This window comes from Scyliorhinus canicula, chromosome 5 (assembly GCF_902713615.1).
Source record: "Scyliorhinus canicula chromosome 5, sScyCan1.1, whole genome shotgun sequence".
Lineage (NCBI taxonomy): Eukaryota > Metazoa > Chordata > Chondrichthyes > Carcharhiniformes > Scyliorhinidae > Scyliorhinus > Scyliorhinus canicula.
Window position 1 is genome coordinate 174,702,439 of NC_052150.1, and position 23,101 is coordinate 174,725,539.

General features: G+C 51.0%; 1 protein-coding gene and 1 long non-coding RNA gene across 2 annotated transcripts in view; both read left to right on the top strand.

Annotated features, from left to right (window-relative positions):
* Positions 1–9,455: 9,455 nt before the first annotated feature.
* ptf1a (pancreas associated transcription factor 1a) lies at positions 9,456–11,027 on the top strand. The gene is made up of 2 exons (XM_038796419.1): positions 9,456–10,097; positions 10,328–11,027. Exons 1-2 carry the CDS (start codon positions 9,494–9,496, stop codon positions 10,528–10,530), a joined length of 807 nt encoding a protein of 268 aa, XP_038652347.1. The 5' UTR covers positions 9,456–9,493; the 3' UTR covers positions 10,531–11,027.
* Positions 11,028–12,174: 1,147 nt separating this feature from the next.
* The window catches only part of LOC119966442, a 70,186-nt gene continuing 59,259 nt past the window's right edge, over positions 12,175–23,101 (top strand). Inside the window, exons 1-4 of the long non-coding RNA XR_005460769.1 lie at positions 12,175–12,237; positions 14,542–14,689; positions 16,530–16,617; positions 17,661–17,775. This is a non-coding gene — a long non-coding RNA (uncharacterized LOC119966442). The remainder of the gene's footprint in view (positions 12,238–14,541; positions 14,690–16,529; positions 16,618–17,660; positions 17,776–23,101) is intronic.

Below are 23,101 nucleotides of genomic sequence, written 5' to 3' on the forward strand. Positions count from 1 at the left end.
TCAACTATTTTATTGGTGACCTCTTGCCAACTCAAGTTGTAGCTCAGTGCATTGCTTTGTCACTACTGATAGTTCTACTGCAGATTTTCCTGAAGTACTATTCAACAACTTTTTTATGACTTCATGTTTTTCCAGATGTATGTATTTATCTTTCAAGATAGCAAGATCTTGAAGTACTCATCCTGCCTGCTTTTGTGTCTGGCTGTACTTCTGGCTGCATTGTTCCAATTCCTTCAATTTTCTAACAATGGAATTCAGAGTTATTATTTCCTCCTCATGTTTTTCTGGAGGTACATACTGCATCGGCACACAATTCAGATTTTTGTTGAATGCATTCTTCACAATATTCAACTTTGTTGTTTCTTTAAAAACCTCCTTGTACCATTGTGATGCCTCAGCAATTTGTTTGTTTAGACTGTGAACATTTTGGTCATTGAATACTTTAGTTTAGCATGTGTGTTCAAAGGTACAATTTCTGCTTGAATCCTGTGTTTCAAGTCTTTCAATTCCACTTTGTTTTTGGTTGTAATTGGTCCTGGCCAAACTCACACTGAGCATCAGTGAACAGGTTATTGCTGTGCAAGTGTTGCTTGATAGCACCATTGACAACACTTTCCATCCTTCTGATGATCACGAGTAGACAGATGAGGAGGTAATTAGCTGGGTTGGATTTGTCCTGATGTTTGTGTACAGGACATATCTAGGCAATTTTCCACATTGTTGGGTAGATGCCAGTGTTGTAGCTGTACCAACACTGCTTGGCTAAAGGCACATCTAGTTCTGCAGCACATGTCTTCAGTACATGGGTATCGCACAGGAGCACAGTGCTTAGCACTGTTGCTTCACAGCGCCAGGGTCCCAGATTCGAATCCCGGCTTGGATCATTGTCTGTGTGGAGTCTGTATGTTATCCCCGTATCTGCATGGGTTTTCTCCCGGTGCTCCGGTTTTATTCCACAGTCCAAAAATTAGGTGGACTGGCCATGCTAAATTGCCCCTTAGTGTCCAACGGTTAGAAGGGTTACGGGGGTAGGGTGGGGAGTGGGCCTGGATAGAATGCTCTTTCAGAGGGTCGCTGCAGACTTGATGGGCTGAATGACCTCCTTTTGCATTGTAGGAGGCTGACCCAGAGGGTGGTGGAAGTATTTAAAGTGGAGGTGGATAAATATTTGATAGATCGAGGAAAGAGAGAGGGCTGTGGGGAAATGGCATAGGAAAAGAGTTGAGGCTGGTATAGATCAGTCATGATCTTATTGAAGAGCCTGGTGGCCTGCTCCTGCTTCTAATTCATGTGCTCTTGTGCAGAGATTCTCTGATTCTATGACAGCACCTCTAATGTCATGATGTCTTCCTCGCAATCTGCCTGCTCTGCAGTGAGCAAGAAGGCTCCAGAGAGGGCATCAGCCAAGTACAGCTTCTTACCAGGTTTGTAGACAATGCTCAGAATGTAATGTTGCAGCTTTAGCATCATGCTTTGCAGTCGTGCAGCTGCAGTGTAGGGAGGCATTTTTAAGATAGTTATCAGGGCTGATGATCAATTTCAAGAGTTGCAGACTGACCACATATGAAGACATTTGTGCACAAGTCTCAGTGTCAGTGTGCGCCCTTGAAGGAGAGGTTGTTGGTCTCCCATTCTGGATGCAGACTGCACCAGGTCCGTGCTGGGAAATATCTGCTGATATAAGTACGGCTGTCCAAATGTCAAAGTATTGTAGCACCGGTGGGGCTGCGGGTACTTGTTTGAGTCTGTTGAAGACCGCTCTTGCCAGCACCATTCAGCATCCTGGTAGAGAAGTTAATGAAGAGGTCCAGTGACCATACTATAATACAGAATAAACTTAGAAAGATAACTTGTCACACTAAGAAAGTGCTGTAGGACATGCTTGTCCACAGAAATGGTCATCCGACTTGCTGGGTCAGGGTTTACACTATCAGCTCTGAGCAGATGGCCCATGTAAAGAACCTGGTTGATACTGAATCTGCATTTTGCAGCATTAAGCGTGAGCTATATGCCCCTGATTTTATCAAAGATGAGACAAAGATGTGAATCATTTTCTTGCATAGTTTGACCCCAAACTAGGATGCCATCAACAATGATTTTGCAGGGTTGTCATGCAAAGAGTTGCTCTATGCACCGCTGTAAGATCTCATTGCCAGTGGAGATCCCATAGGGCATATGAAGAAAACAATACTGGAGGCATGAATGTGGTTAGTTTAGCGGATTCTTCATCTAGTGGGATCTGCCAGAACCCACATTTTGCATCGAGAATGCTGAGCATCTTGGCATTTGGCATGTTCCACTTTCTTCATAGGGTGATGAGGTCTGAGCAGTGCCTTGTTTAAGTACACTGGACCAATGCATATCCTGATTGTGCCATCTTCCTTTACTCTGGCCATCATTGCTGAAACCCATTCTGTGGCCTCATCTACTGAAGGTGAGTTCTGACATCTGATGCACCTCATTGACTACTTTCTACTTCATGGCCACTGGTACTCTCCTCAGAGCACAGAAGGTTGGTGGTGCCGAATCATCTGGTCCCTGGCGCTGTGAAGCAACAGTGTTAACCACTGCTACCGTGTCGTCCCTTTCCCCTCTCCCTCTCACCCATCCTCTCTCTCTCTCCAACACGTACCCCCCTCTCCCTCCACCAAATACTCTTTCTCCTTCCCTTCCTGCCTCTCCATTTCTCTCCCTCTCTGCCTCCATCTCCCTTCTCTGCCTCCCTTTCTCTGTCTGCCACCCCATCCCTCTGTTCCTTTCTCCCTTTGCACCCCTTCTCTCCCTGTCTCTCACCCTCCCTCTTTACCTCTCATCCACCCTCTCTCCCCCCACATCACTCCCTCTTCCTTTTCTCTCACAGCCACTCACCTATCTCTATCAGTCCACTTTCCTTTCCTCCCTCCATTCCCTCCCAATCTCGTTCACTGTCCCCATCCCATTCCACTCCCTCCATCCCTCCCCTCCACTCTACACCTCCCTCTCTCCTCTTCCAATTTCCACCTCCCTCCACATCCCACTCTCTCCCTCCCCTCACCTTCTTCCCCTGTCCCTGTCTCTCACTCTGCCTCCCTCCCACTCTGCCACTCTCCCTCCCTCTTTTCCTTCCATTCCCTCCCACTTCCTCCCTCCATCGCTCCCCCTCCATCCTCCCCTTCAATCCCTCCTACTCCCACAATCTTCCCTCCCTAAGCGCCACTCTCCTCTCCCTCCCTCCTACCCCACTCCCTCCCTTCAAAGACCTGTTTTCCCCCATCCCTCCCTCCCACCCCATTCCCCTTGCTCGCACCTCCCACATGAAATAAAATGAAAATGAAAATCGCTTATTGTCACGAGTAGGCTTCAATGAAGTTACTGTGAAAAGCCCCTAGTCGCCACATTCCGGCACCTGTCCAGGGAGGCTGGTACGGGAATCGAACCGTGATGCTGGCCTGCTTGGTCTGCTTTAAAAGCCAGCGATTTAGCCCAGTGAGCTAAACCAGCCCCTTGTCTCCCTCATCCTTCCTGCCCCATTCCTCCCTTCCCTCTGTCCTCCCCCTCTCTCCACCTCACTCTCCCCCTTTCCCTGACTCTCTCCACTCCCCTAATGCCACTCCCATCCCTAACTCCCTCCATTTCCTTTCTCTCTCCCTCCACTTCCCTGCCATGCTCCTCCCTCTCTCATTCCCCTACATCCTCCCCCTCTCTCCATCCCTGCAGTCTCCCCTCTCTTTGCCCCTCTCCCCTCCCTCGCCTTCAAACTCACTCTCTGTCTCCCTGCCCCCTCCCCACATTCTCTGACACTCACCCCCCCACTCCCATTTTGCCTCTCCATCCCTCCCACCCTGTCCCATTCTCTCCCTGCCTTTGTCTCTACCTGTCCCTCCCCCTTGTTCCTTCTCCCTCCCAATATTATCCTCCCTGTCTACCCATCTTTCTTTCTCAAGCTCACCCTATCTTGCCCTCTCAATCTCTCCCTCGCTCTATCTCCTTCCCTCCCTCTCTCTCTGCCATCTCTTCCCCTGCCTTCTAATTTCTCCCATTCCTTCCTGTTTCTGTCCCCTCCCTTTGCCTCTGCTTCACCCTGTCCCTTGCTCCTCTCTCTCTCCCCTTCTCTCATCTGCCCTCATCCTCCCTCTCCGCCAACCCTCCCTTTCCCTCTCTCCACCCTCTCCCTCTTTCACCCCTTATTGTCCCCTCCCTCTCTTGCTCCCTTCTTCTCCTCTCCCCTCTCCCTCCCCCTCTTCCTCACCCTTCTCGCTCTCCATTCCTCTCTCTTCTCTCCCCTTTGCTTACCCTCTGCCCTTCTCACTCACTCCCCTTGTCCTGTTTCTCTCTCATGCTCTCTCTCTCCTCCCCTCCCATTCTCTCCCTCTCACCCTTCCCTTGCTGCTCCCTTTCCCTCTCTCCTGCCTCATTCTCCCTCTCCACCCTCTCCCTCTTTCACCCTTCTCTTCTCTCTGAACCCCTCCTTCCAGCCCACACTCATCTCTTCTTCTCTGCTGCTATCACACTCCTCCCCCCACTTCCATCACTCTCCCTAACTCACTTCCTCTCCCTCCACATCACTTTCCCTCTCTCCCCCTCTCCATCCCCTCTCCATTTTCCTCCCCTTTCACCTGCCTCATTCTGCCTCTCTCGCCACTCTCCCTTTCCCTACCTCACCTCCTCCTCTCTCACCGCTCTTCCTCTCCCTCTCTCACCCCCTCTTTCCCCTCTTTTCTTCTCCCCTCCCCTCTCTGCCCCCTCCCTCTTCCCCTCTCTTGCTCTCTCCTTTGTTCCACTCCCCTCCCTCTTTCTCACCCTTTCCTCACACTCCCACTCCCTCTCTTCCGTCTTCCACCGTGCTCCATCTTGCTCTTCACTCTGACACCTCATTTGCCCTCTTTCCGCTTCCCTCACTTCATTTTCTCCCTCCATCTCTCCTCTCTGTCCACCTCCCTCTCCCCCTCTCCATTCCTCTCCTCTCCCTTCTCCCCAATTCTCTCTCCCCCTATCCCTGCATCTTTCTCCACCACCTCTCAACCCTCCACTCCCCCTCTCTGCCCCTCCCTTTCCCTCAATCTTTCCACACCCTCACTCTCTCCCTTCTCTCCCACTCCCTCCCATTGCTCCCCTTCCCTCTCTCTCTCCGCACTTCCTCCCCCCTTCTCTTCCCCCACTCTCCTCCCTCTCTTGCTCCCCCACCACTGGCACCTGCCTCACTCCCCCACTCTCCCCTCCCTCAATCCCTCAGCCCCACTCTCCCCCCACCCTCCCTACTCCACCCTTTCCTTCCCTCCAAACCTGTTCTCACCATCCCCCTGGCCCCAGTCTCCCTTGTCTCAACCAAACTCACCCCTCTCTCCCACCACAGTCTCCCTCTCCCTCCCTCACCCTTTGTACCCCCTCCCTCTCTCCCACATGCCCCTCTTACCCCATCCCTCACTTCCCCTCACCGACTCTCCCTCCCCAGTCCCTCTGCCCTTCTCCCTCTCCATCAGTCTCCCCGCTCCTTGACCCCCCTCTCCACTCTTTCATTCCCTCCCTTTCCCTCTCTCTACCCTCTTTCCATCATGTTCCCTCCCTTCCTTCCACCTTCCTGCCCTCTTTACTATCCCCTCTACACCTCCCTCAACCCTACTCCTACTTCCTCCTCTCTCCCTCTTTCCCACCCCTCCCCTCTTGCACTCACCCCTCCCCCTCTCTAGCCTCTTTCCCTCTCCTGTCTCCCTCTCACCACTCCATTTCTCCACCCACTTTCCCTTCTCCTCACACTCCTCTTTCTCTCCATTCGTCCCTCTTTTCCTCCCTTCTCTCCCTCTCCTTTCTTGTTCCCGCCTCTACCCACATCCCCCTTTCTTCCCTCCCCTTTTTCCCTACACACCCTCTTCCACCCCATTTCTCCTCTTCCCGTTCTTTCTCTGGACCACCTCTCCCCTTTTTCCCTCCTCATCCCATCCCTTTTTCCCTCACACCCTCTCTCTCCCATCTTCTGCCCTGTTCCTCTTTCGTTCCCAATTGCCTCCTCCATCTCCTTCACTCCTGCCCTACACCCCTCTTTACCTCCCCACTTCCCTCTCTCCATATCTCCCACTTCCCATCCTCCTCTCACCCCCTTCACTTCTCTCTCCACTCTTTCCAGACCCTGTCCTCATCCCTCCCACTCCCCACTTTCCCTTCCCTTCCCTCTTCCCCCTCTCCTCCTCCACACCCTGACCTTCCCTGCCCTCTTTCCCTTCCCCTCAATACCAACCTGTTTCTGGCCCTCTCTCCATCTCTCCTCTCACCCCCTTTCTTCCCTCCCCATCTCCTTCCCCCTCTCACTCCGTTCTCCCCATCCCAGTCAAACTCCCACTTTCCCACCGCACCCTCCCTCCTATTCTTCTCCCTCCCCTCCTTCCCTACCCTCCCTCACCTCTCCCTGTCACTATTCTTCCTCCCCATCTCTCCTGCATCATTCGCCCTCTCTTTCCCTCCCTCTCTCCCCTCACTCATCCCTCCCCATCCCCCTCACTCCTCCTTCTCTCACCCACTCTTCTCCCTCTATCTCTTCCTGTCTTCTTCCCTCTACTTCTCCCCCCTCTCTCCCCTCCTTCTTCCACTCTCTTCTCTCCTACCTTTCTCCATCTCTCATCCCATCTCTCCTTCCTCCCTCTCTCTCATCCACCCACCCCACCTCTCTTACCTGTCCCTTCCACTTCACACATCCTCTTCCCCTCTTTCTTCTCTCTATCCTCACTCTATCCCCTCCTTTCTGCCCCACTCTCCTTCTCACCCCTTCCTTCATTCCCTCTCTCCCATCTTCCTCCCTCACTAACCCCCTCCCTCCCTGTCTCTCCCAGCTGATTGCCCCACCCCTCACTCGCCCTCTCCCCTTCCTTTTCTTCCCTCTCCCATCCCCGTATCCCCTCTTTCCCTCCCCCTCTCTCCCCTCCAAACCCTATCCGCTCTTTGCCTCCCTCTCTTTTGCGACATCTCTCCCTCATCTCCCTCCCCCTCTCTCTCCTCTTTCCTCCTTCCCTTCTTTCCCTCCCACTTCCTTGCCTTTCCCTTCCCTCCCTCTCTACCTCTTTACTTCCTCTCCCTTTCCCCTCTCTCCCCTCCCCCACTTTGTCTCTCTCATCTCCCTCTCTCCCCTCTTTACCCCTTCTCGCTCCTCTTTCCTTCCCACTCTCCATCTCTCCCTCTCTCTTTACACACCCACACTTCCCTTCCTCCTCCTCCTTTCCCCTCCTCCTCTTTTTCCCATTCATTCCCCTCCTCTCTCACCTCCTCCTCCTCCTATTCCTCACCTCCTTTTCCCCATCTTTGCCCCTCTTCCTCCTGTCCTTGCCCTTGCCTACACCCAATCCTTCCCCCTCCTCCCCTCCTCTCCCCATTCTCCATCTCTGTCTTTCCTTTCCCCCTCTATCCCCTCCTTTCTTTCTACTGCCCCTTCTCAACTTCCTCCCCCCCCCGCTTCCCCTCACCCCTTTTTCTTCGCTCCCTATCCCCTCCACCTCTCCCCTCCTCTGCCCCTCCTCCTTCCCTTCCCCTCCTCTCCATTCTCCCATTCGTCTTCCCCTCCTCCCATCTCTCTCCTCCACTCCCATTCCCCTCCTCTTCCCTCCTCCGCTCCTCCTCTTTCCTCCTCCACCCACCCCTCCTCCCATCTTCCTCCACACTCCTCTGCTTCCCGCCTCCTTTCTCCTCAATCACCGCCTCCCTCCTTCCCATGATCTACATTCCTAGTCATCCACACTTACAGCTTCTCCTGTTCATCCCTTCTCCTCTCCCCTCCTCCCCTCTCCCCCACCTTCCCACCTTCCCGTCCTGCTCCTCCTGCCCTCCCACTCTCCCTCCTCCTTCAACTCTTCCCCTTCTCCCCCCTCAATTCTCTCCTCCCCATTCTCCATCTCCCCTCATCCTCTTCAATCCAATGTCTCCTCCCTCCTCTGCCCCTCCTCCTCCTGCCCATCCTCTACCACCTCCCTCCTCCTCTCCGATCCGCCTTCACCTTTCTCCCCACCTCTCCTCCCACGTCTCCTCCACCTCTCTTCCCCCTCTCCTCCACTTCCTCGACTCCTCAACTTCCTGTCCTCAGTTACCCTCCTCCGCCCACCCCTTCTTCCCCTCCACCCCCTCCTCTCCTGTCTCCTCCCCCTGCTTCCCTCACTTCCTCCCTCCTCCCCTCTCCACCTTTCCTCCATCCTCCTTTCCCCACCTCCCTCCTATCCCCCTCCCTCCCTCCTGCTCCTCCTCCACCCCTCCTCCTCCTGCCCCTCCTCCGCTCCCCCTCCCTCCTTCCCTCCCTCCACCCCAATCTTCGGCCCCTTCCTCCATCCACCTCTTCTCACACCCTCCTCCTCCCTCCCTCCTCCCTCTCCTGCACTCCCATCTCCTCTCCCTCCTTCCATCCACCTCTCTCCCTCCGCCCCCACCCTCCCTCTCCTACCTGCCCCACCACCACACTTCCTCAATCCCACCCCACCTCCTCCCTCCCCTTCCTCATCCTCACCCCCTCCTCCCCTTTTCCCCCCAATCCTTTCTCCCTCCTCCCCTTCCTCCCTCCTCCTTATCCTCTCCCCGTCCTTCACCTCCCTCCCCTCCATACCTCCCTCCACCCCAACCTTCACCCGCTCCATCCTCCTCCTCCACTGCCCACCCTCTTCCCCTTCTTCCCTCCCTCCTCCTCCCCTATCTCATCCCTCTTTCCACCCATCTTCATCCCATCCCTTCCCTCCTCCTTCCCATACCATCTTTCCCTTCCCTCCTTTCCTTCTCCTCCCATCCATTCCACCCTGCTCCTTCCCTCTACCCCACTCCTTCCTCCACCTCATGCCACTTTCCTCTCCTCCTCCCTTCCCCGTCCTCCCCTCCCTAACTCACTTCAGTCTCCTACCCCCTCCCTCCTTCTCCCCTCCTCTGTCCGTTCCTCAGTTCTCCCCCTCCATCCCACTCCTCCCACCTCGTCCTCCTCCCTCCCTGTTCCCTCACCTCCCTCAGACCCTCCTCCCTCCCCTCCCTTTCCCCTCAGACCCACCTCCTCCTCCCTTCCTATCCCCCTCTCTCAGCCCCTCCTCCTCCCTGTTCCCTCCCATCCGTCAGACCCTACCTCCTCCTCCCTTCCTATTCCCCCTCCCTCAGACCCTCCTCCTCCTCCCTATTCCCCCTCCCTCAGACCCTCCTCCCTTCCTATCCCCCTCCCTCAGACCCTCCTCCTCCCTACCTGTTTCCCCTCCCTGAGACCCTCCTCCTCCTCCCTTCCTATTGCCTCTCTCTCTGACCCTCCTCCTCCCTTCCTATTCCCCCTCCCTCAGACCCACCCCCTCCTCCCTTCCTATCCCCCCTCCCACAGACCCTCCTCCTCCCCCCCCCCCCCCCCCCCGCGCGGCTCCCGGGCTCGCTGCCAGCCTGCTCTCTGATTGGCTGGCCGGGCGGCCGGGCGGCACGCGCCGCTCCGTGTCCTATAAGAGGCCTCGCGTGCCGCCCTGGCGGGTCACTCACGAGCGCCCAGCGCCACCTCGCCTCCCGGCTCCGGTTACCGGGCAACACCATGGAGACCGTGCTCGAGCAGCTCACCGGCATCGACACCTTTGCGGCTGCCACCTACTTTGATGATGAAGATTTCTTCACGGAGCAGGCGGCCCGGGATCACCTGGACACGGACGGGTTCCTGGAGCACGATGTGGACTTTCTGAGCAGCCAGATTAGCGAATATTACAAGGAGAGCAGAGCGGCTCCCGACACCGAGCACTGCGACTCGGGCATCCTCTCCTTCACATCATCCTCATCGCCCTTTTCCTTCGACTGCCCGGACAGCACGTCTGAGGTGTCGCCCCAGCTCAAAGGGATCGAGGGCGCTGCGAAAAGACGCAGGAGGATCCGCTCAGAAGTTGAAATGCAACACCTTCGGCAGGCTGCAAATGTCCGGGAGCGCAGACGCATGCAGTCTATCAACGATGCATTTGAAGGTCTCCGAACTCACATACCTACGCTACCTTATGAAAAACGACTTTCAAAAGTTGATACCCTCCGATTGGCAATCGGTTACATTAACTTCTTAACCGAGCTTGTTCAATCCGATATGCCCTTAAGAAATCCAAACAGTGATTCTGCAATCCAATCTAAAAAAGTCATCATCTGTCACAGAGGTGCAAGTAAGTGCATCTGATGTGTTTCAATACAGTAGCACATTTGTAAATCGTTAGCATATATCTTGGCTATTGCACTGTAAAGTCAAAGGTGTGCCATTTTAATGTATTGCCACATTATTGTTTTTAGGCTAAAACAATTCTGGCAAAAATACAAAGGTGTTTATAGAATAAATGTATGATGTCTAGTTTTCTTTTTGGTACAGTGTATTTACATCTTGTGTTTTCTCTTCCAGGGTCGCCATCACCAAATGACCCAGACTATGGGTTGCCTCCTCTCGCAGGGCACTCCTTGTCGTGGACTGATGAGAAACAGCTTAAAGAACAAAACATCATCAGGACAGCAAAAGTGTGGACTCCTGAAGATCCCAGAAAATCTAATAGCAGATCATGTGTAAACAACATTGAAAACGAGCCACCTTTTGACTTCGTCTCATAGTTCGCAATTCAGTGCAGGGACTTCCATAATCAATCATGTTTATTTAATGAAAATTAATATATTATAAAATGGAATTGTTGATATGAAATCTAGAGTATACGGATGTGTAAACCGAGGAACCGTTAATTTATATATTTATTATTTGAAATAGGTTTTATGTAAAATATGCCTAATTTATCAAATCATGTACCAATTAACTTTCTAATGTTAATATTTTCTACATCTAACAGTACATTATTTCCTAAGGTTTTCTAGTGAATATTTTTCTATATATAACAATTAATTTATTGTAATATATATCTTTGGTGCTAAATAAAATCATGAATGAAATACACACTTTTTTTATTGGTATCAGGTAGTTTCAGAAATTGTGCAAATCACATTGCTTCAGGTCAATGTTGTAACGACAAAAATACTGTCAATCCATGGAGATGTTCCAATCTATGACCGAAAATGCCAGGTTGCATCTGTCTGCAATAAAATGAAATTCATTGCTGAACAAATCCAAGCGTTATTACACTCACTACCTTAGAATTATCTAAATACAATTCATGGATAGTTAGTGATTCTGTCCAGAAGCGCGCGATCACATAAACAAAAAAACAAACCAGTGAAAGCAATGCTACGTTTTGATGTTTCAAGTTGAATATTTTCAATGGCTTATTTCTATTATTCCCTAGAAATTGCAATCCGTTCTTATATTACATATTCGCATTTGCGAAAATAATGATTCAAAATCTATTGTATCATAACACTATCCGGAGCAGTGCAGAATATGCATAACTGCACAGGCTCAAAAATGCAGAAAAAGTTGTAAACAGTGTAGTGTACAATAATTTCCATGGCGTGTTGAGAGCCCGCTGTCAATCAAACTCTACAAACACACCAGATAAATATAAAGCAGTACAATGCACCATACTGGAATAATAAATGAATATATCAAGTGTATCTAGTTAGGAATACAGTAGTGATGACATTAAATGCAAAAAAGTTCTAAAATCAGCCGAACGAGTCGCCACGATGGCATCTAGCAGAATATCAAAATAACGTTAGCAGTCTTTGATTCATTTGAATGTAAAATAATACAACGTTTTCGAGGAATTGCATTACAATTGGCTTGGAATGTCTGAAATCATATTAGAACATCCACAGACAGAAATTATCAAAGAGAATCTTGGAATAATTCAGTAAATCACGTTTTATTTTCCGTTCGTGGGGAAATTTTGTATGTTGAATGAACAACAATTTATGTGGGTTTAAACGTAGCTGAATTATTTTGTATGCACCTGACAGACGAATACCCCGTTACCTCTAAAGCGTTGTGCAATTCTAAATGAATAAAGCCTGGTGACTTTTTTGTTTGTTGTCATTCCAGTCTGCTGTACGACCAGTCATTCATTTTGTCCTTTTTTTTACAAAGAGGAATAAAGTCCTAAGAGAACCATGACAAACCCCCGTTCCCATTTATTTGCAGCCTTGCCTGGTGCTGAACTGTGCAGGTGCTTGAGAAGGAAAATTTCCCGTGGTACTCAGCCTGTGCCCCAGCTTCTCCCGCGGCTCTGACGTCAGCGAGCAGCCTCTCAGGGGTTAAAGTGATAGCAGGAGCCCAGGCAGATGCCCTGGTTAGACCTGCACATGCACATTGCCAATGCAATGATCCCCACAGATTTGGGAAACGGTGTGCCAAAGCGGATGGGAACTCTGACTGTAAGCAAATGTATAATTATTCTTTTTTATTGAACATATTCGAACAGCAGTTGCTGCAGATTTCATATTTGACCTGTCAAATAGCTTGGGACATTTAGCCGGGATATGTCAATTTAGGCATCTATTTACCTCAGTTCCTTCACTTAATATATATTTTGTAATAAATAATAAAACGTGCATAAATATAAATAAGTCTATTGTCATTAAATATGTAACTAAGATCATTTGCAGCACTGTTAGCAATAAAACATATCAATTGAAAATATTAAATAATTATTTTAATGATCTAATTACATTATATTCCTTAATAAACAAATACTTTCAAATATGATGCCAACTTGATTAAACATTTGAAAGTACTAATTAGATTTCTGTATTTTATAGACATTGTAAATTTACAACTGATTTGCCATTGTGGTGATGCATTTTTTAAAGCTTTACATCCCTTGTTTAGGTAGCACCTTTTCATTTGCTTTCCTGTTTGTCTGAATACAATGCCCCAAAGCATCCTTTAGTATTGTGTAGATCAAGCGGAAGACTAGGTCCTCATATATAAAACACTAGGGTCTCTATCTTGTCACTCTCATGTCTTGCTTCAGCTAGTGTTTCTAACTGTGATTCTTGAGAATGACAGCTTCTCATTCACTTTCTGATCAACACTTACCGTTGACGCTAAAGTAATCTTAAAATTAAAAAAAACAGACAAGTAGATTTGTTGAATATATATGATTGGAATGTTAAGTTAAAAATGGGCAGAGGCAATGAAGGGATACCTTATGCTTAATGGAAAGGTTTGGATATCCAATTTTGCTGGCTAGCAAACGTTACTTGTTATGTTGGCTGTGCGCTTGTAGGCAGTCGCCATTGATAGTCTTTCAGTGACTTTATTACCAGTGTCCCGGGTGTTTCGCTAAAACACACAGCCCAAGTTATATGTTATTAAAATTTTCCAATTTGCAAAGAAATTCGGAGAGAGAGCGTTTGGAAAAAGTTGTTTGCTGGACATTTTGCAAGTCTGCAATGATTCTGTTCAAATTAGCTAGTAAGCTGTTACTATAAGTCAAAAAATATCTTCTAAATGTTTAAAAATGCTCTTTATATCAGTAAAGCAGAAGTTAAAAATATCGAAAGGCTCTAACAAAGGCAATGCGCATAAAAACGTAACCCATGGACACTGCTAGCTTGCCTCGCCAACCTTCCCAGGGTGTTACTGGTGCTTGGGCTATGGCCATGAGCCAACAACATTTAGATTGTCAAACATTTCAGATGTACAAACTCATCTCCTTTTTTTTATATAATCTATCTTCCTGTGACATCGAATACCAGCTGTGAAGTGGAAATGATCACCATTGAATTCTCTTTGGTAAAACTCGTGGGTAAATTTTTGTTTCCAACGATCGTGCAGCTTATGGTAATCGCTGGAAATAATTCTACAACAAATTGCATTTTATATATCTGGAATCATTCGTATGAAACGATTCCCACGACGGGATGTGAGGCTGGCCAACAGGTGTTCGGATTTGGCCGAAGCGAGACTCTGGCTGCAGGGAAACCCAGTGAGGGTGAGCTATGCTGCCAGAAACAGTCTGCAGTGGCGCCTCTTGCTTTACATGGCGTGTAAGGCACAAACAATCGAAATGATATCTTTATTGCTAGGTTCGTGTCCTAGGCTATAACATATCAATCCCTGTCGTGGTTCTCTAGGATGCACCTGGTATTTCAAACTTGTTCTTTTTGTGCTTCTGGTCCTGGACTGCAGCTGCCTAAAACAAGCAAAGAGAGAGGCCCTTACAATGTCTCCAAGACGTGTTGGCATGGTTTGCTTGTCTTTAATGTACCATTAACTATTGTCTTTGCACAATATGGGAACTGTAAAGCATGACATGTGTTATAATAAAACACATTTTCAATTATACACTTGTACTGGAAGCTCTGGTGCAAGCAAACAAACACGCCAAAATCTTGTTTTGTCTGGGTAAATCTACTGGCAATTAGACTCAAGCCCACTGCTTCTCTCATCAGCCAATTAAAATTTATGTCTCCTAATTTTTCACATAGAAAAAAAAAGTCTCGGTGCTGGCCCCCAAAGACATTGATTTTCCTGCTATCACCTGGCGTTCAGACCTTAGTTCCATTTATCAAGAAGGGGAACGTCAGGCGTTACATAAAGTGACTCTCTTACCATAAGGCTCTCACCATCCTGTCCTATTGTTTTCCCTTGTTAATAACTCATTACCAGGATTTAACAAATCAACCATTACATATGTTTTGTGTCTCCATATTTTGATCCGTACGATTAAGCAGATGTTGCGATTGAAAATTGAAAAGTCCAAGGCTACTCTGCACTGAGAAAAGAAGGCAGCCACAAGGACCGGCTGACAATGAGCTTCAGGGATCTTCAGAAAACATTTACCACCAATAACAGACTTCAACCTGCTCTATTTCAACCATTGTGAGTTTGGAATAATTAAGGTTAATAGGGAAAGGTTTGTATACTTTGAATGCCAGGCCCACAGGTGCGGGGTGGTATGATGAATGATTTGCCTGATTTTTGCCAAGCTCAAGGGCCCTTCTCGTGGACTTTCAAGCTCATAGAAAATATTGTCATTTCTTAATTCACAGCATTACTTTCATTCAGAACAAAGCCGCATGATGAAAAGCTTATGCTGTAATGAAACACGCTACGTGGTGGCCGCTACGCCTCCCAAATAAAGGGCGAGTCAATGCCAAAGGCGCGCTGCGTCTGTGCGCAAGTACTCCCTCTAAACCCTACAAAAGCACTGTTTCCAGTCTTTTAAAGCTCAAAATGTATTTTTTGATGCATCGTGTACTTTGTCCTTTAGCTACGGGGTGCCTTTATCCCGGCCCTCCGCATTGGCAAAAGGTCTGACGCCGCCGGGCAAACAGGACGAAAGTTATGCAACTTTTCAAAACTTTTCCAAAGTTTTCACTGAAGTAACAAGTGCACCAACGCGCGCATGCGTATAGGATTTTCTTAAAGCAAACATTGCTCATTGGAGCATAACAAAAGCGTGGCAATAAGCTGAGGAGTGCAGAGTTTCTCTCCCAAAACGTGAGCCACGATTTACAGAATAGAATTTATTTCTGTCCGAAATTATGTGTCGCCTATTCCTCCGAACCTTTGCTGATGGCTGTTTAATTTGTTGGTATTTGCATAGTAAACCCCACGAAGTGGTCACATTGGTGCGTTCAGTCACTTTGGAGCCGGGCTCCCTGGATGCGCTGGACAAGAGCGTGGCCAAAATCTAACTTCCGAATCCATGCTGCACCTGAAACCTCACAAGCCCTCCTCAAACAAAAATAACTCACATCATTAATACAGGATATTTTAAATCGCACAGCCCATTTTGCTTTATTCAATATTTGCCACGGTGTGCTGCACTTGGTGCTTTCTCACGCGGCACAGGGGGTTTACATGGCAACTTGGCACAACTCTGATAACCAAGTTTCTGAAAACAAAACTTGCAAGTGAAGTGCTGCCAACCCTAGATTATATTGGTTGTTTATAACATTGATGTAAATACAAAATGTAAATACATGGTTAGATCGTGTGTCCCCCCTGAACTTGCGCACTATTTTTGGAGTCTTAGTTCTGAGGTTACATCTTTACCAAGCGCATTTCAACTGATCCAAATACTCTGCTGTCAAGAAAAAAATATCCCCTTGTAAACAGGCGTTGGAAACATTAACAAAAACCTACATCGACATAACGACCCCGATGCAATGACTTTCCTTTCGGGTACCCATCAAACAAGCGCATTAAAACCCAGTGCCAGTTTGTGTGCCCCTGTTCCCCAAATCAGTAACAAAGCGAATGTTTCACTGGAAATTCACAAATTGTTCCACTAATGCAATAAATCTGGAGACACTGCAATATCTTACCTACATTTTATGGCAGATTAGTTGTTCCTTTAAATGCTTAGACGATAACAAGAATCTCGAGCACGGAAAGGGTGCAGGTGTAAGGGACAACGTTGTGCAATATCAGATATGAACTTCAACCATTTACGATGCTAAAGTTCTTACCCACAGCGTTGCTATGGAAATAGCTCACGAGGGACACATATATAGTGACAAAAAAGTCATCTTCATTTTAATAAGAACTTTCAGCCACACTCCATATTAAATCCAATCATAAAGCAACTGAGGAATCTGCATGCTTTACTAAACCGTTTCAGACAAATATAGGTTAACTGAATTTGTGTACAACCTGAATGGAATCTGGCAAACCTCGGATGAATTGGAACATTGAATGTTTTTTTTTCCCCCAGTGAAAAGCTGACTGGCTTAAAAAACTGAGCGTTAGAAATGACAGCCGATCGCCGGAGCTGACAGCGAATCACTAGGTGTATACTACAGGTAAAATAGAACTTCTAAAGCCAAGATTTCACGCTAAGATGTGAGCATGTTTCGCTTGCAGCCCAACACTTTGCAATGGGTGAAGTGATAGAGAGTCTGGCATTCGTGCCTTAGTATCTCACGTTTCACATACATTTTAATTGCAAATACTTCGGCAGTTCGCTCATCAGTCAAGTGCTCCAAAGCACTTTGAATTAAAGTTCAGCTCGGAAGTGAAACGGTTGACGTTGAAACCGGGAATGGGGAAGGGGGGAGGTTGCCGTGAAAAGTTTTTGGGCAGTCTGTTTTTTCAAACATTTTTCCACTTGTTTGGAGCCCCTTTGATGTTCGCTGGCGGCCAATGACCGGGCAGCTCCCGGGATCCTGGTCCCCACCCGAGTTGCTGCATGGTCAAACACTGTGAGCCACTGCTCGCATTGTTTATGCAATGTTCCAGATTGAAAAGTGTTGGTAATCGGTAGATTTTGCAGGTGTAGAATGTGGCTAACAACCGTGCACAGTTGGTGCTCTCCAATGGCGAGAGTATGACAGAGACAGCTGGCTGAATTCTCAATCTGAAAACACCCCCTCGGTGGACCAAACACAACGACAGTGACCTTTCTGCGGGAAAACCAGGGATGTGCCTTTGACTGAATTAGCCATAAAGACCTCTTGCTATGACTTTTGTTCCAAACCAAAGGATCTAAATATCGCGTTTAATATGAGGAGTATTGTTCCCGGCTTTTTCCCCCCTTGGTCCCGAGAAATGTTACAGTGCTGATTTGGCAATTCATTTTCTTCCACAAAACTTTTTTGCTGAACCTGACTTAAGTTTTGGAACATCATCATTACAAATGACCCCAATGTTTTCAGCAGTGAATTCATCAAACTATTCATCTGACAATACTTTTAAATGCATCATTGTCATGGATCGTGGATTTGATAGATTAGCCAGAGGCACAAACCCCCCCTTTTCCAAGGTCAAGTTGAAGATCCTGTTTAGTGTTTAGCTGGTTTTTGTTAATGCTATAGAATAGTATCTTTGTATCTTTTTAACTTTTCAGGCACATCTTGCAAACTGAGGTTATAAGTCACTGTGCACACACCATGGACAGGAAAGATTCAGTCACCGAGGGAGCAATCTAACCACACAAGATTCACTTGGAAGGAACAATTCCAGTAAGGATTTTAAATGATAAATGTTCTTTTTTTTTAAAAAGAGAAGAGGTGCCTCACAACATATATTACTCATTTTCATATCGACCCGAATAAAGAAAAACTGAAGGGCCAACTCTCCAGTTGGCGCTTTGAGCAGTTATCAACATGGAGCGGTTTAGCTCTCTCCGCGTCCGATGAAATTAACCTAACTGGGAAAATGAGAAGGTTAGCTACACCAAAATGAAAATCTTGCTCGCAGCGGAATCCATTTTTCATTCAATCTTTGCACTTCAAGAACCCCGGATTAAACTTCTCTCTTCACCCAGACTATTCCGCAAAAAAAAAAAATTAATGAACAAGTTTCCATGAAGCATTAAATGGGAGGGGGGGGGGGGGGGGGATAGAAACCTGTTCCAACCTCTCCAGCCCAGCCACCTCTTTTGTTCGGCTCTCTGAAGTCGGGGCTTTTGCCTGTTGCAAAAAGCGTCATTTTTCACCCTGCCCCTCCCATCCCCAAAACACAACCCTCAAACCAGCCCGCAGCCCTTTGACACATTCACTACTTTCCTATCTCATCCATCTGGCTTTCTTTCCTTATTATTTGCAATTCTCAGCAGAGATTTTTTTAAAAAACAACACGAATGCAGCTCCGGGTAGCTATAAATGCTTTTCTCACCGCGAGGCTGAAATAGGGAAGCAGGTTTGACGCGTTCCTCCAACAATAAGAATACATTCCAAAAAGTGAAACTTCTACATCTTCGGTTTGATAAATAGGAAACCCAATTTGATGAGTCGCACCGTTAAGTATAGTAGCTGTTGGTCATCATGTAGCTCTCTCCCAAACTGCTCTTTTTGAACATCCAACTTCCTTATAAAATCAGCATTGGCCGAATTAAACTGGGAAGTTTGCACCTTCTTCTTTCTATTGAATGTAGGGACACAGATGATAGATGTCTACACATTGCTTACTCTCCCACGAACACTCAATCCTCAGTTTTGACCAAAAGGAAGAGACACAGTCAAGTTTTAACTCCTCACTCCGATGCTACATATCCAAAGGTGTAGCAGACGGTGAAGTGGATTATTTATTGCAGTTGTGTTGCAAACCTGCTTCTGAAAGCACGGTGAATTGTGTAAAGGAATGACTCGTTCTCATGGGTATCTTCCCTTTCAGAACGGGAGACAGAGCCCCCGAGCAAGGAGACTGCTCTGTGTCTTCATGGTAGTGGAATAATGTCCCGAATGTAGCCGGCCTGTTACTTCGTGGATTAATATTTCATAGCCCCGTTTTTATCCTCGCCAAATTCTCCGCGGGTGATTAATGCCAATTACATTATCCGCCCTGTGTTTGCAGGAATTGCTGCATGTTATGGTTTTCAGCTCTCTCTGCTCGGGGTGAAGGTCGGATTGGAAAGGTGCGCCTGGTCAGCATGGAGGGTTTGTGCAACTGGCTGAGGGTCAGCTCTGGGTGGAAGTCTGGGATTCACCTGCTCAATTCGACAGGCTGAGAACAGCTCACCAATCTACACAACGGCAAGTGGCATCAATCTAGCCTCCCACCCCCCCCCCCCCCCCCGTGGCATCAATCCAGCCGCCCCCCCCGAGTGGCATCAATCCAGCCCCCCCAGTGGCATCAATCTAGCCTCCACCCCCGAAGTGACATCAATCCAGCCCCCCCCGAGTGACATCAATCCAGCCCCCCCCCAGTGTCATCAATCCAGCCCCCCCCCGAGTGTCATCAATCCAGCCCCCCCCCGAGTGGCATCAATCCAGCCCACCCCCCCGAGTGTCATCAATCCAGCCCCCCCCCCCCGAGTGGCATCAATCCAGCACCCCCCCCCCCCAGTGGCATCAATCTAGCCTCCCCCCCCGGAGTGACATCAATCCAGCCCCCCCCCCCGAGTGACATCAATCCAGCCCCCTCACCCCCCCCCCCGAGTGTCATCAATCCAGCCCCCCGCCCGAGTGTCATCAATCCAGCCCCCCCGAGTGTCATCAATCCAGCCCCCCCCCAGTGTCATCAATCCAGCCCCCCCCGTGTCATCAATCCAGCCCCCCCCCGAGTGGCATCAATCCAGCCCCCCCCCCCGAGTGGCATCAATCCAGCCCCCCCCCCGAGTGTCATCAATCCAGCCAGCCCCCCCCCCCGAGTGGCATCAATCCAGCACCCTCCCCCCCAGTGGCATCAATCTAGCCTCCCCCCCCCGAGTGACATCAATCCAGCCCCCCCCAGTGTCATCAATCCAGCCCCCTCACCCCCCCGAGTGTCATCAATCCAGCCCCCCCAGTGTCATCAATCCAGCCCCCTCACCCCCTGTGTCATCAATCCAGCCCCCCCAGTGTCATCAATCCAGCCCCCTCACCCCCCCCGCAAGTGGCATCAACCCAGCCCCCCCTCACCCCCCCGCAAGTGGCATCAATCCAGCCCCCCCCGAGTGTCATCAATCCAGCTCCCTCACCACCAACCCCCCCGCAAGTTGCATCAACATCAATCTAGCCTCCCCCCCCACCCGAGTGGCATCACACCAGCCCCCTCACCCCCCCCAGCATCATCAATCCAGCCCCTCACCCCCCCCCGCAAGTGGCATCAATCCAGCCCCCCCCAGTGTCATCAATCCAGCTCCCTCACCACCGCCCCCCCCCCCGCAAGTGGCATCAACATCAATCTAGCCTCCCCCCCCCACCCGAGTGGCATCACACCAGCCCCCTCACCCCCCCCGTGTCATCAATCCAGCCCCCTCACCCCCCCGCAAGTGGCATCAACCCAGCCCCCCCTCACCCCCCCGCAAGTGGCATCAATCGAGCCCCCCCGAGTGTCATCAATGCAGACCCCTCACCCCCCCAGTGTCATCAATCCAGCCCCCTCACCCCCCCGCAAGTGGCATCAATCTAGCCTCCCCCCCCGAGTGTCATCAATCCAGCCCCCTCACCCCCCCCCCCGCAAGTGGCATCAACATCAATCTAGCCTCCCCCCCCACCCGAGTGGCATCAATCCAGCCCCCCTCCCCCCCCGAGTGTCATCAATCCAGCCCCCTCACCACCCCCCCCCCCCCCCCGCAAGTGGCATCAACCCAGCCCCCCCTCACTCCCGCCCGGCAAGTGGCATCAACCCAGCACCCCCTCGCCCCCCCCCCCCCCGGCAAGTGGCATCAATCTAGCCTCCCCCCCTGAGTGTCATCAATCCAGCCCCCCCCCCCCCCGAGTGTCATCAATCCAGCCCCCCTCGCCCCCCCTCCCCGGCAAGTGGCATCAATCTAGCCTCCACCCGCCCGAGTGTCATCAATCCAGCCCCCCCTCACCCCCCCCGAGTGTCATCAATCCAGCCCCCTCACCCCACCACCCCCCCCCCAGTGGCATCAATCTAGCCTCCCCCCCGGAGTGACATCAATCCAGCCCCCCCACGAGTGACATCAATCCAGCCCCCCCCCCAGTGTCATCAATCCAGCCCCCCCCCCCGAGTGTCATCAATCCAGCCCCCCCCGAGTGGCATCAATCCAGCCCACCCCCCCCGAGTGTCATCAATCCAGCCGCCCCCCCCCCGAGTGGCATCAATCCAGCACCCTCCCCCCCCCAGTGGCATCAATCCAGCCCCCCCCCCGAGTGTCATCAATCCAGCCCCCCCCGAGTGTCATCAATCCAGCCGCCCCCCCCGAGTGGCATCAATCCAGCCCCCCCCCCCCCCCCCAGTGGCATCAATCTAGCCTCCACCCCCGGAGTGACATCAATCCAGCCCCCCCCGAGTGACATCAATCCAGCCCCCCCCCCAAGTGTCATCAATCCAGCCCCCCCCCCCCGAGTGTCATCAATCCAGCCCCCCCCGAGTGGCATCAATCCAGCCCACCCCCCGAGTGTCATCAATCCGCCCCCCCCCCCCCCCCCCCCCAGTGGCATCAATCCAGCACCCTCCCCCCCCCCAGTGGCATCAATCTAGCCTCCCCCCCCGGAGTGACATCAATCCAGCCCCCCCCGAGTGACATCAATCCAGCCCCCTCACCCCCCCCCCCAGGTCATCAATCCAGCCCCCCCCCCCCCCCGAGTGTCATCAATCCAGCCCCCCCGAGTGTCATCAATCCACCCCCCCCCCCCCCAGTGTCATCAATCCAGCCCCCCCGTGTCATCAATCCAGCCCCCCCCCTGAGTGGCATCAATCCAGCCCCCCCCCGAGTGTCATCAATCCAGCCCCCCCCCCCCCCCCGAGTGGCATCAATCCAGCCCCCCCCCCCGAGTGGCATCAATCCAGCCCCCCCCCGAGTGTCATCAATCCAGCCCCCCCCCCGAGTGGCATCAATCCAGCACCCTCCCCCCCCAGTGGCATCAATCTAGCCTCCCCCCCCCGAGTGACATCAATCCAGCCCCCCCCAGTGTCATCAATCCAGCCCCCTCACCCCCCCGAGTGTCATCAATCCAGCCCCCCCAGTGTCATCAATCCAGCCCCCTCACCCCCCTTGTGTCATCAATCCAGCCCCCCCAGTTGTCATCAATCCAGCCCCCTCACCCCCCCCCGCAAGTGGCATCAACCCAGCCCCCCCTCACCCCCCCCCGCAAGTGGCATCAATCCAGCCCCCCCCGAGTGTCATCAATCCAGCTCCCTCACCACCAAGCCCCCGCAAGTTGCATCAACATCAATCTAGCCTCCCCCCCCACCCGAGTGGCATCAATCCAGCCCCCTCACCCCCCCCAGCATCATCAATCCAGCCCCCTCACCCCCCCCCGCAAGTGGCATCAATCCAGCCCCCCCCAGTGGGTCATCAATCCAGCCCCCTCACCACCGCCCCCCCCCCCCGCAAGTGGCATCAACATCAATCTAGCCTCCCCCCCCACCCGAGTGGCATCACACCAGCCCCCTCACCCCCCCCGTGTCATCAATCCAGCCCCCTCACCCCCCCGCAAGTGGCATCAACCCAGCCCCCCCCTCACCCCCCCGCAAGTGGCATCAATCGAGCCCCCCCGAGTGTCATCAATGCAGACCCCTCACCCCCCAGTGTCATCAATCCAGCCCCCTCACCCCCCCGCAAGTGGCATCAATCTAGCCTCCCCCCCGAGTGTCATCAATCCAGCCCCCTCACCCCCCCCCCCCGCAAGTGGCATCAACATCAATCTAGCCTCCCCCCCCCACCTGAGTGGCATCAATCCAGCCCCCCTCCCCCCCCGAGTGTCATCAATCCAGCCCCCTCACCACCCCCCCCCCCCCCCGCAAGTGGCATCACCCAGCCCCCCCTCCCCCCCCCCCCGGCAAGTGGCATCAACCCAGCACCCCCTCACCCACCCCGGCAAGTGGCATCAATCTAGCCTCCCCCCCCGAGTGTCATCAATCCAGCCCCCCCCCCCCCGAGTGTCATCAATCCAG

What these genes read in the sequence shown, in the direction of transcription:
- ptf1a (XM_038796419.1), top strand. Translation starts at nt 9,494, where the DNA reads ATGGAGACCGTGCTCGAGCAGCTCACCGGCATCGACACCTTTGCGGCT. An exon ending in CATCTGTCACAGAGGTGCAA is followed by an intron (nt 10,098 to 10,327) that starts GTAAGTGCATCT and finishes TTTCTCTTCCAG; the next exon opens with GGTCGCCATCACCAAATGAC.